The 17,991-nt window shown below is 42.4% G+C and overlaps 1 protein-coding gene across 1 annotated transcript in view; it reads left to right on the top strand.

The window, feature by feature from the left end:
• The window catches only part of BLVRA (biliverdin reductase A), a 31,128-nt gene that overhangs the window by 1,877 nt on the left and 11,260 nt on the right, over positions 1–17,991 (top strand). The window contains exons 2-3 of the mRNA XM_082754128.1: positions 15,964–16,091; positions 17,807–17,926. Coding sequence (XP_082610254.1) covers positions 15,964–16,091; positions 17,807–17,926 — 248 coding nt within the window. The remainder of the gene's footprint in view (positions 1–15,963; positions 16,092–17,806; positions 17,927–17,991) is intronic.

The raw sequence follows: 17,991 nt of genomic DNA, 5'->3' as shown, positions 1-17,991 counted from the left end.
TCACGAATAAACAAAAAAAAAAAACAAAAAAAACCACCACATTTAGTTTTAATTTTAAAAATCAAAGAACCGAGCTTTTTTTTTTTATTATTTAAATAAAGGATATCTGTAGTATTGACTAGCTTCAGAAACTAAGCCCAGCAGATGAAACTGGATGAAAGATCAGCCATTTCATCTATGTACTGAAAATTAACTGTTCACGTTGAAACAAGTGAAAATGAACCAATAAATGAAATTACTGGTTTTTGAATTAAAACTGGAATTACTTCCTATTTTGTACTTGAATATCAGAATTTCAGTAAGATGCAAGAATGAAATGCACATTGGCTTTTTTTTTTAATGGTGGGGAGGATATATTGCATGCGCTTCTGTGCAGATTTGTTGTAAGAAGCGTCAGTAAGTGTTTTCCATCATTTCAGGTAGGGTCCATTGCAATTTTCTCTGTGCTGACCTCCTCAGTCAGGTAAGCAGCAGTCAGGCACAGGATGTAAAAACAAACCAAAGCTGGGGAGAAGTGGAGAAACCAAGAGAAAGGGCTTGGGTAGGTGTCGGGGTTTGCGGTGGTAGAGTAACTACCCAGGGGAAGAAGTTCCTTTGTTTGACATACAGTTGCATCAACGTACCAGGAATAACTCTTTCAGCTCTAATTTTTAGGCAACCGGATATCTTTCTGAAGCTTGCAGTTAGTGCTCATTGTAGTAAGAGGACTTGCTCAATAAAGAACCATATAAACATAACAAGGCATCAAAATGGTTACTTCATTGAAAGGGGAATGAGGCTTACAGAAAAGCTGTCTGAAAGCCAAGGCACTTAGCAGCTTAAATCCTGTGTTAGAAAAACATTGAATGTATACGTGCCCTGTTATAAATTGGTAGAACAAAGGTTGCTGAGGGGCTGTCCCCCTGATCTGGAGCCAGCCTTGAGTCATAGAAAGTGCTCTTATGCATGTCGGGCCAATCTATTAGGCTTACACCTGGAAACCTTATAAAATAAGTGCAATTATAATAAAAATATAAAAATATATTTGACCTGTTTCTTCTCAACTAAGCAAAAAGAGCTTTGGCTTTTTTTTTGTGAACTTAAGCATCCCCTACAGTAACATTTGCAACCGAGACAGAGCTCTACTGTGCTAATTGAAATGAATTGCAGAAAACACACCTGACCGGGAAAGATAATGAAATGGATTTGTTAATCCTGTTATTCCAGATGAGTGGAATCCACTATGTAAAATAGAACTGAACTTTCCTTAACAATATGAGTTCAACAGCATAAAAGAAGTCTCTCTATTTTTTTTTTTCCTCCTTAGTACAGCATTATAAGCCATTTAGAAAGACCCTGGCTTGGGCAACTAGAGTTTCTGTTATAGTAACTATCCTAAATGCCAAATTAAAGGCTGTACCGTGCTTGTTAATAAAGAAAGCCTTTCTAGTAGCTCAAGTAATGTTACCGTGTTTATTAGCTTAGTGAAATGTGTAGGCAGAAAGGGATCTTTACCATCTTGCTGCAACCTTTGTTCTGTGAGTGAGAGCAGATGAAAGCTTCCAGAAGGAATAAGGAATTATTTAATAATCACAGAATTCCTAAATGAGAGAGAGAGAAGTGGTACAGGATGTGAGGGAAGGACTTGAGACCATAGTCATTCTCGCTGAAACGCCGTGGATGTTTTTAGCCATGCTAAGAGCTGTAAAGCCTTGTGAACCTTTCTGTTTCTAGGGAGAGCAGCACTTAGTCACTATTTACTGTCTTTTGCAGGCTCTGACACAGATCAGCAACAGAAGACTGGTTAGTCTGTTATTTTGTGATGATTGTAGAGACTGCACTGGCTTGCTCGAGCTTGTCTTTGGAGTAATTAGTTAATTTTTCTCAGGCACAGCACAATTGTGTGCAGCTGGAAGTGGAATCAGCATGTCTGTATAATTCTCTGTGTTTGGTCTCAGTGACAGATACAAACATGTAAAGGACTGAGGTTTTGTCCCTATCAAATCAGGTTCATAACATACAGATGGAGAAGGTAATTCAACTCCTGGCCTCTGCTGTCTTCTGAAGCTGTGATTCTTTAGTGGCAAAAATCTGTGAGGAAATTGCAGAAAAGGATAAAATTCAGTGACAATCAGTGACAGTTCACTGTTAAGTGATGAGCCTTTAATAAACCGGAGTTGGTACAGTTCTGGCATTGGAAGTAACCTTGTACTTTGTCTGCTTTTGTTCTTGGTATCCAATGTAAGAAAAGTGGATGTTTTTTTCCCTATGGAGTACTTGCATTTGCAGTTTGAATAGTCTGGGATGCAGGGTCTCAAAAACAGGCCTGAAGTGTCTTAGGGTCATTGATATCAGCGGCTGCTGGAAACGGTTGCTTTGGAAAATGTGATTTTGGGTTGGAATTTGTAACATGGCAACAGCTGAGCAAAACTCTGATTTTGAAATCTCTTTTACACTTACTTTCTTGCATTGTAAAGTAGAATAGCTATCCTTGCATTTAGCCCAGTATTCACAAAGATAAGGCATGCTGCCTGTCCTTGTATGTCCAGCATTTGTGAAGAGGTCCTGAGACCAAAGGCTGTTGAATAAATCTCTTCAAAATAAACAGGCCATTTGCCTGACTCTGATTACTGGTTAAAAATAACAGTATTCTGACAGGTGGTTCCAGCCCAGTCCTTCCTGGGTAGGTCTTGGTGACAACTGGCTGGGTCTAATAATATTTGCAATATTGATGCAGCAAAAACACAGCAAAATAATCACAATAACATACAAGCTGGTCTGTTAAATGGGACTCAGAGTGGCTGGACAGCAGTTGGTCCTTTATCATAGAAAGAGGACAGGTTCGCATCCCTTTTCCTCTTGCCCTCTGAACAGGGAACGTGGCAACACAATTCTCTGGCTGCTCCAAACCCAGTTTTCCCAGTAGACTCCACCAGAAAGCCCTCTCAAGAGGGCAGAAATAGGGAATACAGTCTTTATTCCCTGCTGGCTACAAAGGAGGGTCAATTTTGCACTGAGGAAACGTGCTGCATTTTTTTTTTCCCCCTAAATGCAAGGCCAGCAGTTTTATTCCTTTCATGTACTCCAGTTGAGAGAGCACTTTTCAGAAAAATTGCTGGCCCACTGCAGCTTACCACCATCCCCACCAGCTGGCTGGTACCTTCCCAGGCTCAAATGGCCCATAACATCGGAAACAAACTATCGTTGTTTTAAAGTATGGGAGTTAAATTCCTTCTGTCCTAGGTGCTGCTAAGATACCAGCTCATAAGGGAGCATGAAGGTGGTGCTGGTAACCTAGGAGAAGTAGCCATTAAGCTTCGTTTGGTTAAACAACAGCTAAATGAGTCTTGAGCTCTTCAGCATTCATCTTCGGGTTCCCATGCTACAGAGATGGACTTTTTCATCATGAGTTGTGAGAACAAAAAGAAGTTCAAAGTACATTCCTTTATGGTGTGCTCATTATTGCGTTTAATTTCTAGCCCCTTCATTACCTCATTTTTGCTTATATGCCTGTCTGGGATAAACTTTCCTGTTCTAGACTGTGGAACCAAAGTCTGTATGGTCAGGGGAAAAAACATCCAGCCTGAGTGCAAGTTAGTTGAATACCTTGTGAGTCTGGCTCACAAGGCATTGTTTGGCTGCAATGTTATACATTTTCCCTGGTTCTATTAGATCCTAACCAAAGCCAGGATCTAAGCGGACTGGGAGGACATAATGTTGCAGAGAGTTACGTTACATATTCTGAATGGCTGAGGCTCAATTACCTTCTTTATCTACATGAGTCTGACTGTGGGAGGGAAGAGCAGAGGTTTAGTTTTTGATACCTTATGTGGGAATTTGTAAAACAGTGACAACTTATAAATGCCCTTGTGCAGTGGTTGTGTTTATGATACTAAGGTAGGATACCTTGCATTTTCCTTTTTCTAATGGTCAAAAAATGATGTGACTTGTCTGAAACAGCATTTTGTGGAGATGCCACGATCTTGCCTGGAATGCAAGTGACTTAAATATTAGAAATTAGTCCTACACAGTGAGTTTCTTAACCAGAACCTCAAAATGCTTGTTGAGTTATGCTAGCAGAGGACAACGAGAAAAGAAGGCATTTAGACTGAGTTTTTAAAAAGCTGCAAGGCTGAAGAAAATAATGAGCAGGATTGCTGCTACATTATAAAATATGGTTTATGTGCCCGTTGGTAGCACAGGATGGTAGTGGTTCAATACAGCCCCTTGCCTGTTTTTAGAACTCAGTGACCTCTTTAGCCACTTAAAGGAATGGTGCAGTTAAGGAAATGAACCTTTGAAAGAGAATAGAGCTCTTTTCTTATAAAAGTAACTGTTAAATCTTTTCACCAAAATACTGAAATATACCCACTTCATGTTCCTGCAATAAAATCTGGGTAAGAGAAAGGTTTTTTTGTTTGTTTGTTTTTGTTTTTTTTTAAGCCAATTCACTAATTATAGATATTTGTACAGAGATTTTGGAGGGTGTCATGAGTTTTGTAGGTGCTGCCAGCAGCTTCACTGATCCCAAGTCAGTGAGATTTAACATGGTATTTAGAACCTACTATGCTCTATTGTACGTGAAGTCAGTACGCTGGCACAATCCATCTTGTACCCTCCAGATAATGTTACTGTGAGGACCCAACCACCCAGTCAGGTTATCATTTATAATAAGTTTTGTATTCAAGACACATTGCCATGCGCAAGACAGAGATATCTTATCTGTGAGTTGCAATAGACATTCATTTCTCTTTAGCTACGTTTTGAATATTAGTAGTTGTTGGACAGGGTCGAACCTAGGAGGATCTTCTCTTTTGCTTGTGGTTGGACTCAACTTGATGGCTGTTTTTAAGTCCCTTTGAAGACTTTGTCTAGCAATGAATCTAGTGATGTTGGGTCTGTTGGGGCAGTTGTAAATTGGAACCATTTTGTAGGTCACTCTTTTACTTGTTTTTTGTAATAGTTCCAATCTCTGGGTTGGCACGCTTGAAAGTTCAGGTCTAGGCATGCTCAGAGCTGTCTGACTGTACAGGCAACCCAAAGCTTCTGGGTAATTGAGCTTGGCATATAAAACTGCCTCTCTGCTTGTAGAAATCTCAGGGTTTGATGGGGGTGGACCTAGGAACTGGGAGATGCAGAGTTTGCTTTTGTAATGCTGCTGGTTATGCACAAAGTACTGTTCTTCATAACATTTTTCATGAGACTTGGGAAATACACTTTTATAGAATCCCTGTAATCTTTATATAAAACTTTAAATTTATTTATTTATTTTTTAAATCAGTGTGATGTAAGCGGGATACCAAACACTCCCTCTAGTGGCTGATATATCTGTAAATGTTTTTTTTTCAGTTTCTTGGGTTAGTTTTAACAGAAGAGTAGCATGTAAGGACTGCTTGACTGCTAAACCACATTCAATTGCAGACTGGCTATTCATGAAAGAAGAGGCTAATGGCTGGCTTGTACACTTCTTGAGTGCTATGATGGTCAATAGCATGGAAAATACTGGGCTGTAAAGTTGAGAGGGAAAATACTGGGCTGTAAAGTTGAGAGGGATTTGAGTTACCTCGGTGATTGCTCTTAATTCAAGAGCTGCTTTTTTTTTTTTTTTTTTTTTTCCGCCCCCCCGCAATCAAGCAGTTGCTGTCATTAGTACATTTTCAAATTTTAAAGAAAATTGAGAGCTTCAATTGTATTTTTCAGGCCCTACTGAGGAGTGGTAGCCTGATAAAGTGGTAGAGGTACTAGCCATTGCATGAATCATTTTTAAGATTAGTTTTTTGCAAAGCATTATCTAATTCTGAAGTCATCTTAATCTAGTTATAAAAGAAACTATCAGTTACTACCAATTTATTTTAGAAGAGTGAGAACACTTTTCTAGGGTAGGGGAAGAGAAAGTCAGCCAAAAAATACACTTGCCTGGCCAGCTGCAGTTATCTGACCAGTTTCAGACAACGTGTATGTTGTTTGCTCTAAAGAGAGTATAAGACAGGCCCCTGGTGTTACAAGTTGAAATGCTAATGATGGGCACAGGGTTTCATCAGCCATGGTAAGCAATATCTTTATGGTGACTGCAGCTTGTAGCAGGAGTGCTGGCGTTTTGCTTTGGGAATTCTCAAAATAGGTCAGCTTGTCACAGAGCTGGGATGCAGTGACCTTTGGTGGACCGGAAGATAGGTATCATCTATTGGGTTTAGTCTGTAAAGATATTAAAAGCACACACTGGTGGCTGGGTATGTGTTTTGTTCTTGTGCCTACTAATATTACAGTTAGCAGCAAAAGCTCTTATTTCTTAATGTACTTGTATGAGTATTCTCATTTATCAATGGGATTACTCATGATTAAAACTAAGCATGCATTTAATTCCTTGTAGGGCTAGGATTTCAGATTAATTTGACAGCAAGAGAAAGGAAATGAAAGATATTTTCATGTTGTACTTTATATTGTATTGTTTTAAATAGGTATTTGAATGTGGTTATAGCCACCCTTCTAGATGTCTGATCTCTGGGGGATTTCCTGCAGCAAACAAGAAGAACAGAAGCTGTAATAATACCAACTTCTTACATTGCGTTTGTCCTTAGTAGGTCTGAGGGTGCTTTGTAGAAGAGATTCCCCTCCTTTGGAATTGGGAGGACTGATAGGGAAGGGGATGCAATTTGCTTGCTTTAGATCAACCAACAAAATTCTGGGAGAAACTAAAAATACAGCCTGGAAATACAGCTTTCCTGCATCTCCCCAGCCCAGTTCTGCATTTGTTATGCCCTCTGAAGAAGAGTGCTTATAGGAAGAACGGTAACTGAGGGGTAGATGCAGTACTTGAAAATATATTTCAGAGCATTTTTTCTGCTGTGGTTTATCATCATTTGGTTGTTTTGCAGCAAAGGCTTGAAAGCCACTCCTGGTGTTGAAGTTAACCTGCAAAGCACTCCAGTATCTATCAAGTGAGATGGAGGCTGTGCCTCACAGAGCCTCTTACCTCGGTAGGTGAGACAGTGAAAACAAAACGAGCAGCACAGAAAGGGAACGGAGTGCACTGAGGTTACCTGGCATTTCCCATGTCACTGCCCTGTCAGCTACACCTCTTGTGATTAGCTGTGAATAAAGCTTCCCTGCAAAATGCAGGTGGGGATGCGTAGTCTTCCAATTATTTTTTATTTATTTATTTATTTATTTTGGTAAAACCTGGAAAACTCTCAATTTTTGGAATTGTAAGAGTCAGCACAGAACAGTCTTTGTAAGAAAGGGGTATTTAAGCAGAGTCTCAGCAGTTAGTGTTCAACTGCTTAGCTGTGTGAAGACTTTGGCTTTATTGTTGTTCAGGGAAGCTGGGGACACAGATGGATTTAATGCCTACATGGGTGGGTGTTAAGCAGACAATTGTTGGAAGATGCATTTTGGGGGAAGGGCGAGCAGTCACTGGTGTTTCATGTCTTTTTTTTTTTTTTTTTTTTCCTTTGAGTTAGGATTAACTCAGGGCTATTTTCTCCTGCCTGTGTTCTGGCACAGAATTTTAGCAATAATATTGTTTGATCCAATGGAAAAACTGGATCTGTCAATTGCTGATAGCTCCATACCACAGCTCATTCTCCTGAATGTTCATCAAAAAATGGACTTCACTCCAAATAAATTGGCAGTTATCTCTGAAAACATTCTTCTCCTCTTATTCTACCACCATGCACAAATTCACTTTCAAAAATTGTTATAGCACATTAAAGCCCCCAAAGAAACTTTTGGGACTGTGGCTCTCTTTCCGTTACTCATCTACTAATCAGCCACAGTCCTTTGGTTAAGTAATAGCTGTGATGAGGCTGCAGTTATGTGGAATTGTTTATTTACGCACCAGAAGTTTCACAAGACTCTAATTCACTCCAGAGGATTTCCTGGAAACTCAGCATTGTAAGGTGGTGGTGTTTTTTTTTGCTTATTTGTATAAAATAAAAAACTGGAGCCCTTCATGTGTTCCTCTTAATATTTTTTTGTGTGTACCTAAAGGTGAGCTCAGTTCTTTCCTGGGTAGCTTCAGCATTGGCAGTATAGGTATATCCAAAAGGAGTTTGTTGCCTGTAGTAAACAGCTGCACCATGCAAAGCACTTACCCACGGCCCAACATTGACACTGGCCATACAGAGCACCACTCTGCCCATCCTCTGCCCCCCCAGTTGAAATAATATCATTTATCCCAGGGCAGGATTACAAACAAAATGAGCCAGACTGAGAACGACTCTAGTTCCTCTGTGCATCTCTGTCTCTGGGACTCCATCTCAGAAGTGTTATCTGCCTAGTTTTTTCTCTTCTGACCAGTGACCAAATCTGAACCATAAAGGGTGACTACAGATGGAAGAAGGGCAATCGGACAAAATGATTATTCATGCTCACACATGCACGTCACAGCACTTGTGATTCAGTCCTCCACTGGGTGGAATATGAAATGTATTAGAGACAGCTTCTTCCAATGTGTTGCACAGTCTTATTATGAGTTTTGTGAAATGGTTTTGCTGCCAGTATGGGGTTGCAGGATGTGGAGAGCAACCTCACCATGACGTGAGTCAGGACAGCTGTGGACTCAGGAGTTGGCAGAGTTAGCTTGCAGAAGTATGTTTTAATAACATTTTCCTTTCTACTCAGGTATTAATTCTGGAGACAGTATATCAGTTACAAGTGCAGTCATTTATTATTAACTGTCACTACATTTAGTAAAGTAAAGGTGTTTGGCACCTGTAACACAGTGCCTGGCCAGATCTCAATGGGAATACATCAACCTCAACCTTGGCACCTAGCTGGAAAACCAGATTTTAATCAGAAAGCCTGGGCAAACAAGCCGACATAAATGTAAAATGATACGGGTGTGTTATTCAGATGGCATTTAAAAGCCAGGAAGGAAAGCCTGCCCTGGCTGTTTCTGGGGTGCAGTGGTGCCAGTCAGGATGAAGGACTGTCTTCTGATGGCAGCCCGCTGTGAGAGTTGGCATCCCAAAGCTGTAACTCTCCCACCAGTCCCTGTGTGCCTGCCAGGAAACTGCGGCCTAGGCTGTGATAGCTGGAGATAGGGATGTTAAAGATGGAGATGGAGGCAACTGGGGAGGGTTGGCTGTTCCCAGCAGCTCAAGGACAGCGTAGGTGGTTGGTCTAAGACTGTAAGGTCTAACATTTTCCCTCTGAAACATGTGGACTGTAAATGGGCTTGGCAGGTTTTAGAGATAATTTCTTCATGGCTCTCATTTCACATTCATTTCATTCTAGAGGGAAGTAACGAAGTGACAGAGTGTTGGGTGTTGCCTTTTTGACGGTCTCTTTCTTCCAGCAGGACTTTAGGTTAAAGCTAAGGCAGAGCAAAACCACAGACTTGCACTCTCGCACGTCAGTATTCACAATTGTTTTCTTCATCTCCATTCTGCTTTTATTTCAAGTTCTGCCTTTAGTTAGGATTGATGAGGCCAGTGTTGGGACTACCTCAGGGCTACTTCTAACTTCTACATACTCTGTATGTGCTGGAGTATTCCTTAAGCACATGCAAAAGTTAAAATGTGCAAGTAGTTCCCTCTGGAACAATGTGTATTTATGCCTTTGAATAGTCTGCTAGATTGGAGTATTTGTGCAACTATTCCCTTTTCTAAAGAACACCAACAAAAGCCACACTGTTCAGCTTCTGCTTTCTCTGCTCCAGGCAGAGGCGTCTTGCTGTGAGCAAACAATACGAGAGTAAGACGTGGTGGTACAGGCGGTAACATGTACCAACATCCCAAGTACAGCATCTGCCAGGGCTGGCAGATACCGTCGGGGTATTTGAAATAGGAGATGTAGGGCTGGAAGTGTCCTCAGCGTTTCAACTTACCCATTCTACAGTGACTGCTTCTGTCTGTTCAGGGTTCCCTCAAAAACCTCTGTTGAGGAAAGCACCACAACCCTTGTCTCAAGGCTCTGCTGCTGTCACAGCAAAAACGTATGCTGCAATGTCTAATCACACATCTGGTGCAAAGGAAGCTCTGGAGAACTTCCTCAGTCCAGCCTGGGTTATGTTAGGGGAAAATATTGGGCTGGATCTGAAAGCCTGGGAGGGACGGACCTGGTGCAGCTTTGTGTCATCGGGTCCAACCAGTGGTGGGGATGAAAATGTATTCCCAGTCAGCACACAACATAGAGCACACGTATATATCACAAATACACATGTATGTGGCTGGTCACACAGATCACAAGTAGGCACTCGGAGCACTTGTCTGAACCAATGGCCTCATCCTGCACCTCTCTCTGGCTGAGCAGGATGGAGGTCTTCTAGTGATAATATATACACGTTTGCATATATCCACCTCATACAAGGTGGATCCCTTCAGCAGCTGGGCTCAGATGCTCAGCCTGCCCAGTAGCTGTCCCTGTATCCCGGTCTCCCCAGTTGCTGGCATCTGGGCATGTGAATTCCCCCTTCCCCTTTTGCTCTTATCAGTAGTGGGAGCTGGCTGCAAAGTCACTGGTGATTGTATTCTGTGTTTGTAATTGGTAGGAGGGATGTGACAATTTGTCAGTGCTCTGGCTCTAGAGAGTTAAAGATGTAATGTAAGCAAATATATGACCGCCTACAGAAGGAGACACTGGATAGGGTGAAAATTCCCAAATAACTGTGGAAATCAAATGGTTCAACCATTGACTATGCAAAATTGAACTAACCTTGACAGCAGCATTTTCAGATCAAGTACTTGTGTGTGAGGTTTCTGCTTCTCTTAAGATATATGTGGCAGTAGTGTGGTAGTCATTTGAAATGGCACACTTAAAAAGATCAGACTGGAATTGTTCCAGGAAGGCCTCCCACGTTAATATTAAGGTGATGCTAGTACTGCAGGTGACACTGATGGCAAAATGTTTTGATTTCTGATGTGAGTCACTCATTCATACCTGTTGGAACCGCTGAAAGAATGTGTGAGGCTTTACTGAAATACTCGATATGTCACGGTACCTGTCCCCATCCTGTAATGTCTAGGCATGGCATGAAAAATATTTCATAAATATGGAGATAATTCTTAAGTTCTGGCTGTTATCTTGGCTCTGCACTGGCTTTGCATAGCCTTAGTGATGTTGCTCAGCATGGAGGTAAGGTCTCACTTCCCTGAAGCTGACTTCTTTGTGAGTGTTAGCAAGTTGTTTGAGATGTAAGGGCTGAAGTCCTGCTGTGATTGCACAGGAGAGGAATTTGCTCTGTGACTGATCCCTTCGGGCAAACTCCATTGCCTGTTTTGCTCCTGAAAATTCCTGTTTTACTGCTAAATTTTCCAAGAATACTTAGGTGTAGGGCATATTTTGCTACAGAGCTGTCTAGATCTATCTAACAGAGCAAGCAGCGCAAGCACAGAAAGCTCCACAGAGAGCAGGGTGGTGATGGGCTGACGATTTACGTGTGGCATAAATGAGCCTCTTCAGCTAGATGCTTTTCTTGGCTCAACTTCTGCATCATGCAGGGCTCCTGGACCAGTCTGGACCCTTTGTGGGGGCTGGTGGGGCAGCCTGCGACCAGGCCAAGGTGGCTGCTGCTGGGTGGTGAGGGGCATTCTTCAATCACAAGCAGTGAGCATGAAGAACATCCTTTCCTAATCTTCTCACCAGCCCCTTTGCTTTCATACAGCCAGTTAGGAGGGGCAAGGGTGGAGAAAAATGCTTTTAGATGCTGGCTGATATACTGTTATATTGCTTTTTGGACATTTTTTTCCAAGTCTACAGGAGCCAAGGTTCAGCAGCCTAAAAATCTTTTTGTCAGAGCTTTAACTGAGGTCACGGGTTTTAAGAAGGCGTGGAAGGCAGGCACAGCAGTTTGTGACTTGGGTTTCCCCTTTAATCATTTTTGTAATTGAAAGATAACTGTAGCTGTTATCCTAGGATTAATGTTTGAAATAAGGAGTAAATTTTCATTTATTCACCTGGACTCTTAGATAAATATTCTTTATTTTATCTTCTGGTTCCTGACAGTTCCCCAAAACATCTAATTTACCGCCCTCACTGAGCAGTTTCACCATTTGTTGTGCAAGCAAACGGAGGGTAATAAAAAGCAGCAGCAGGGATGCAGACATGGTGATTTTTTCTCAGCTGCATACATAAGCAAAGCTCTGCAATGCACATTTAGGCGCTGTCTCTCCCTGTGTGAATGCTGTATTAACCTGCAAAACCTTGACGAGCCCGTGACCTGTGTGACTGGTTGCTGTGGCAACAGGTTGCATAGTAACAGTTTTTGTTCCTGGGTTGAAATCATTTTCTCTTAAATTTGACTTTTTGGGAGGTTAGAAGTTAGGCAATGGATGAAAGTAGAAAACCTTTTCAAAGGAGAAGCAGAAAATGTTGATAGTCTGCTAAGCGTTCTTTGTTCGTGGCAGTGACGGAAAATAGCCAGCCCCCCGACCTGCTGCACTTGGGTGAAGCATCTCAGCAGAAAAAACTCCACACAGCAATTCTTGGTAACAAGATGGCTGTAGGAGCTCCAGGGGGATCCATCTGCTGTGCGATTCACACACCCAGTCCTGCTCAGGGCGGTAGGCAAATATTAACAGCTTAAGACTCCAGTAACCTTGAAATTTGTGAACTTAAAATAAGTCCTTGATTAGCTGTTCTCCATCTGGACTGTTTCTAAGCCTCTATTGTCTGGGTCCTGACCTACACTGGAGCCCTTTATGAATCAAAATTTTAAGGAATTACAACCACACGCTTCTGAAGAGCGGTTTTTGTCCTTTTGGTGGATCTGCTTGATGAGATCCTGTGGGAGACTGCCCTGGAGGGCTGCGAGGCCCAGTGTGCTGAGAGCAGAGCCAAGTGTGGCTCAGCACTGGCATGGATCAGCTCCTGACTGACCTCAGACACAAAACCAAAGGGCATGGAGGCAGAAGCTGGGCGGGAGTACCTAGGTGGGACACTGAGACAGTGCCTAGGCTTGCAGGGACAAAGGTGGGAAAGGCCAAGCTCAGCTGGAGCTGAAGCTAGCAAGAGGAAGGGCTTCTATGGGTACATGGGCAACCAAAACAAATGAGGGTCTGCTGCTCCACTGTACCACAGGGAAAGGAAAATTGAAGGTGCTCAGTGCCTTTTTTGCTTTGGCTTTCACTAGTAAGGTCTGTCCTCAAGCCTCCCAGGTTTCTGAGCCTACTAACAGAGCCTGTGGGAATGTAGCGTTACCCACAGCAGAGACAAGCAGGGATGTGGCTCTTCAGGTAATTGGTATGCCTGTCATAAGTACCAGATGTCCCTGGAAGGCCACTTGGCATTCAGGGCAGGTTCCTGATGGCTGGAAAAGGGCAAGTACTGCCCTCGTCTTCAAGGAGGGAAAGGGAGTGTCCTGGGAACTGCAGGCTGGGAAGGCAATGCAGCAAACCCACCTGGATTTGCAGAAGGCAAATTGTGCCTGATCAATCCAGTTGCCTCCCATGATGAGAAAGACTGGTGCTGTTGACAAGAAGAAAACAGTGAATGGCTTTAGGCTTGACTAGTGAGGCCTTTGGTGTGTGGTCTCCTGTAGCCTTACTACCCGTTTGGTGATAATGTGAACTAAGTGAGGTATAAGATGGCTGGAAAACTGGCTTAAAGATGTATAAGTTCTGAAACAAGGTTCAAGCAGCAGCCATCGAATTTGCACAGTCACTTAGTGGCATCCCACAAGGATTGATATAACAGCCAAAATTGTTAAATGCTGTTACTAACCCCCTGGATGATGGGATGCAGTTCAGCTTCAGCAAATATGTGGAAAAAATAAATAAATAAATGAGGGGAGTGGTCAAAACACCAGAGGGCAGAGCTGCTAGTTAGAGGGGCCTGGGCATGCTGCAGAAAATGGCAAACAGAAACATCATGAAGTTGAGTAAAAGCAAATGCAGGGCTTCTCTGTGTTTGGGCTAGAATAACCCTGTACACCAGTTCAGGATGGGGACTGCGTGGCTGCAGTGCCAGAAAGTGCCTTGCAGATGGTGGTGGGCAAGCTGAGTCTGTCTGTAGTGCAGTGTAGAGGAGCCGGAGCCACGTGTTTCTGGGAGATGAACAGTAAAATGGCAGAAGGCAACACAGGAAACTGTTGAGTAGATATTAGGAAGTTTTTGCTGTGAGGGTTGTCAAACACTACAGGAGGGGCCCTGGGAAGCTGCTGGATTTCAGTCCCTGGGTTTGATCAAAACTCAGCGTGGCCCAGATGCAGCTGGAGGGGTTTGAGTCAGGCGACCTCCAGGGGCTCCTCCTAGCTGAGAACATCCTGCAAGTCGGAGCTGAATGGGTTGAAGATACAAGTGGACATAGTTGAGAAGCCAGCACAGAGTGCTGTGTGTGTGTGTGGAACTGAAAAAGTGTTACAGGGTTTTGCTATCCTGCTGCCCTCCATTTCCCTCTCTCTCAACCCTGTGCATCTCTCTTTCCTCTTGCATTTTATAAATGCAGTCATTTTATATGTCAAATATTTGGTAAAAACATGCCACTCTAATCCTCCTGGAGAACTCTTCTTTGTATTAAACATGTCATTTGTACACTTCTGGCACGTATAAAGAAAGGAGAGTTCAGCAGTGACAGGAATATATATATATGGAGGCAGAAGCTTAAAGAAAACCACAATCCAGACATGACATGTGATTGGATAGGGGCTTTCTTTGAGTTATTTATTTCTTTTGTACCAGTTGATGTAGGTTCTTCATAGCTGTCAGTGTGTAGCAGTGTCTGAACAGTCACTCAGGGCCATGCTGCTGCACTGTGACCCATCAGACAAGGGGCACAGGGAGGAGCGGAGTTGTCTGTTTAAGTCTCAAAAGGGTTTGAGCAGTGAAACAGCAAAAGGTAACACAGGAAACTGATGAGTAGATTTTAGGAAGAAGTTTTTGCTGTGAGGGAAAGAATTTTGTGCTGGGGCTATAATATACTAGCTGTTAAACATGAGTCTCAAGACAAGCTTTATGACATGCTGAACCATTAAACCAAGTTTTGATGGGATATGGGTGAACTCAGTGGCCTATTCATCACAGGTAGTGGAAGTGATTGAAAGTGAAGGGGTTGGCAGCAGCACAAAGAACACCGAAAGAGAAGAAACAGAGTATGAAGGGAAGCTGTGGTAGGATGGAGCTAACAAAAAATGCAGAGAAGCTGACTTGGCTTGGTTTTAGACTGTTCTCCTGTAAATCTTAAAATTACTTTGCAAAGCATTGCTAGTCCTTGGGGTGGTGGAGAAGTGCTTATTTGAGGTTTGAAAGATTACACCGGTTGCCTACTGCTTCAACATATCGATGCAAATCAGAAAACAGACAGGAGAGTTTATTACCAGTGGCCTGGCCATGAATGTACTGGCTGGCTCATCCGCCCTGTGATGCAACTGCAGCAGGGTTGTGCATTTGGGAGAGGTAAATCTTTAGAACATGCCTGCTTGTCATTAAAGAGATCATAGAGCTTTCTTCATGCATGGAAATGTCAAGCAAGCATCTTGACCAAATTATCAGATGGTTGGTTCCATCTTGACACTGTATGATGTGCCAGCGGTTACTCTGACGGGGGGGAAAGATGTTTTTTGCTTCCTGTCTTAAAATATTTTGGCTGTGCTGCTGTGCACTGGTAATGGCCCTATGGCAGCCTGGAGCAGGCTGTGTTGCAGACGCTCAGGAAGTCATCAGGCTCTATATAAAACTCTGCTGGGTTTGCAGAACCTTTTGGCTTCTTTACAGCATGGAAGCTATGTTATAAATAGAAAAATGTCTCACTTTTGAAGTCTGCCTTCCACCCATGGAAAGGAAGGACTTTGTGCCGGGGCTGTGATACACTAGCTGTTAAATACAAGTCTCAGGACCGGTCTTACGACATGCTGAACCACTTGACCACATTTCAATGGGATTTGAGTGAGCTCAGTAACCTATAGCATCACATCTCTTTTAGCTACTTGCTGACATCTGAATAAGGTTTGGCTGTATGAAAGCGGAGTTAAAGGATAATCCATCCTCCCAAGTCCCCTTCCAGCTACTCCTCTCCCTGGTAAAAGACTTTTTTTTTTTTTTTTGTCAGATTAACAAAATGTTTGGGACTGTGGTGGTTGGAGTTGGAATTGCTGGCTTAGCACGGATCCGAGACTTGATGAATCCGATGCCTTCCAGCCCTTCTGAGCATCTGAAACTCCTTGGATTTGTATCCAGGTTAGAAATTTCCTCTTAGGATGCGTAATATGTATATTGTAATGTTTTCTTCTGGTGCGTGTGCCTTTCCATATGGAGGACTAATTTGATGGAGACAGGGAATGAATAGTGGAAGTTTTCTATTTCTCTTACAGTGAGGGCTGTCTGCAAAGGGAAAGTTTATGCAAATATGTCTGTCATTCTGAGTGGCAGCTAGGAAATGAGTACAGAAAGCTTTGCAAGAGAGAACAAATAGGCTACCTTAGAGAGGTACCTTGCAGAAATGACTCTGAAATAAAAACTGAGACCTTCTTGCTGCAGCATCTATGTGATAAAAAGAAGTGCAGTTCTGTCTGGCTGAAATTTTCTATAGGTTCAGGATGTACAGACTTAAAATATTCAAACTGGTGTCTGTATGCAGCTATAGAAATGTTTAAAAAACATAAGAAGGTTTACAAAGTTTGAAAATGTTTTAAAAATAAAAAGTTTCATAAAAAATATTTATTACAAAGTTCCTCACGCTGCAACTTCATTTTTTAATTTTTTTTTATTTTTTTAAAAAAGATACTGTAACTGTATAAGTCTTTAAAGAAAATACTGTAATTTAGTATTTACAGTAAGGTTGCCTGTCAGAGAACAATGTTGGTTTTTTTTGTTTTTTTCTTGATAGCTTGGAGCAATAGAAATTTAATGGGACTGTTATGCATATATCTCCCTCTGAGGTATTTCTGCCAGACCACCTGCACCATAACACCAAAGCATAAAGGTTTTAAATAGTTAAGTGGTACATGTATAGATCTTAGACTGTGTGTGTATTTTTTCCAGCTATATTTAAATCATGCAGTCAGAGTTGTTTGAGACTGAAAGAACCCATTAGGTCATCCAATTTATCTCCCTGCCAGATACTCCCTTGGTTCCCTGATGCCTGTGCTAGTGCTACAGCCAGCCTCGAACAACATTGAAGATAGGGTTTCCACTACTTCTGTTGAGAAACAGTGCTGTCAAAATACACAGTTCACAGGCAGCTTGCGTGGATATACTGCCTTGCTCTTTGCATTCCAATCAAATGCAAACATCGCCTGTCTTACTTCTCAAGTCCTGCTTGTGGCATGCCCTCATCCCCTCTGTCATAACACTATCAAGCTGTCTGCTCCAGTCTTTGTTAATGCAAAGGGCAGGTGTGTGTTTCATTTTCAGGTGGAGATGCGCCCAGGGTGTTGGCCAAGAGAACCTTCCCTTTAGCACTGGCACGATGTGTGTGTTGCAGATCATGAGCCATCACAGCCAAGCATCTGCTTTGTCACTCTGCTGCTTCTCTGTGCTGGTTGTCATTGCATGTGGCACTGCCAACTCAGGTGCTTTTGTCCTTGTTGTGCAACTCGCTGGGGAGAAGTTCTCCTACAGGTGCACTGTCCTCTTTCAAGTTACTGTTTTAAAAACTGCTCTTTTATTACAATGCTTCTAAAAAAAACACTTTGCTCTTCAACAACTGGATGGTTTCTGTTCTGATGCTACCACCTACACCCTGACCCATCTGTTTGTTCTTTTGTGCGCTCCACTTCTGACTGTAAGTGCTTTGCTCTTTCTGGATCACAAGCTTCCTTTGTTCTGCTTTGGTTTAGCTCAGTAGGACAGAGGTCCATGGCAACAATTTCCAAGTGCTGCTTCACAACATGCAGTTGGGAAGAATGGACTGAAATAGTTATGCTCTGGTTTTATTTATGCTAAATGCACAGGAGAAGTTTTGGCAGTATTAATGAAGCCAAGCAGATTAGCCTGGAAGATGCTCTGAGAAGCAGGGAGATCCACGCAGCCTTCATCAGTACAGAAAACAGAAGCCACGAAGAAACCATCAGGTATTTTGAGTTGCTTTTCCTGCTGCTTTCCCTTGTCCCCACCTTCCATGTTAACTTAGAAGCAT

This window comes from Aythya marila (assembly GCF_965140915.1).
Source record: "Aythya marila genome assembly, chromosome: 2".
Lineage (NCBI taxonomy): Eukaryota > Metazoa > Chordata > Aves > Anseriformes > Anatidae > Aythya > Aythya marila.
The sequence above is the reverse complement of the archived record's forward strand: the minus strand, read 5'-3'. Positions and strand labels throughout refer to the sequence as shown.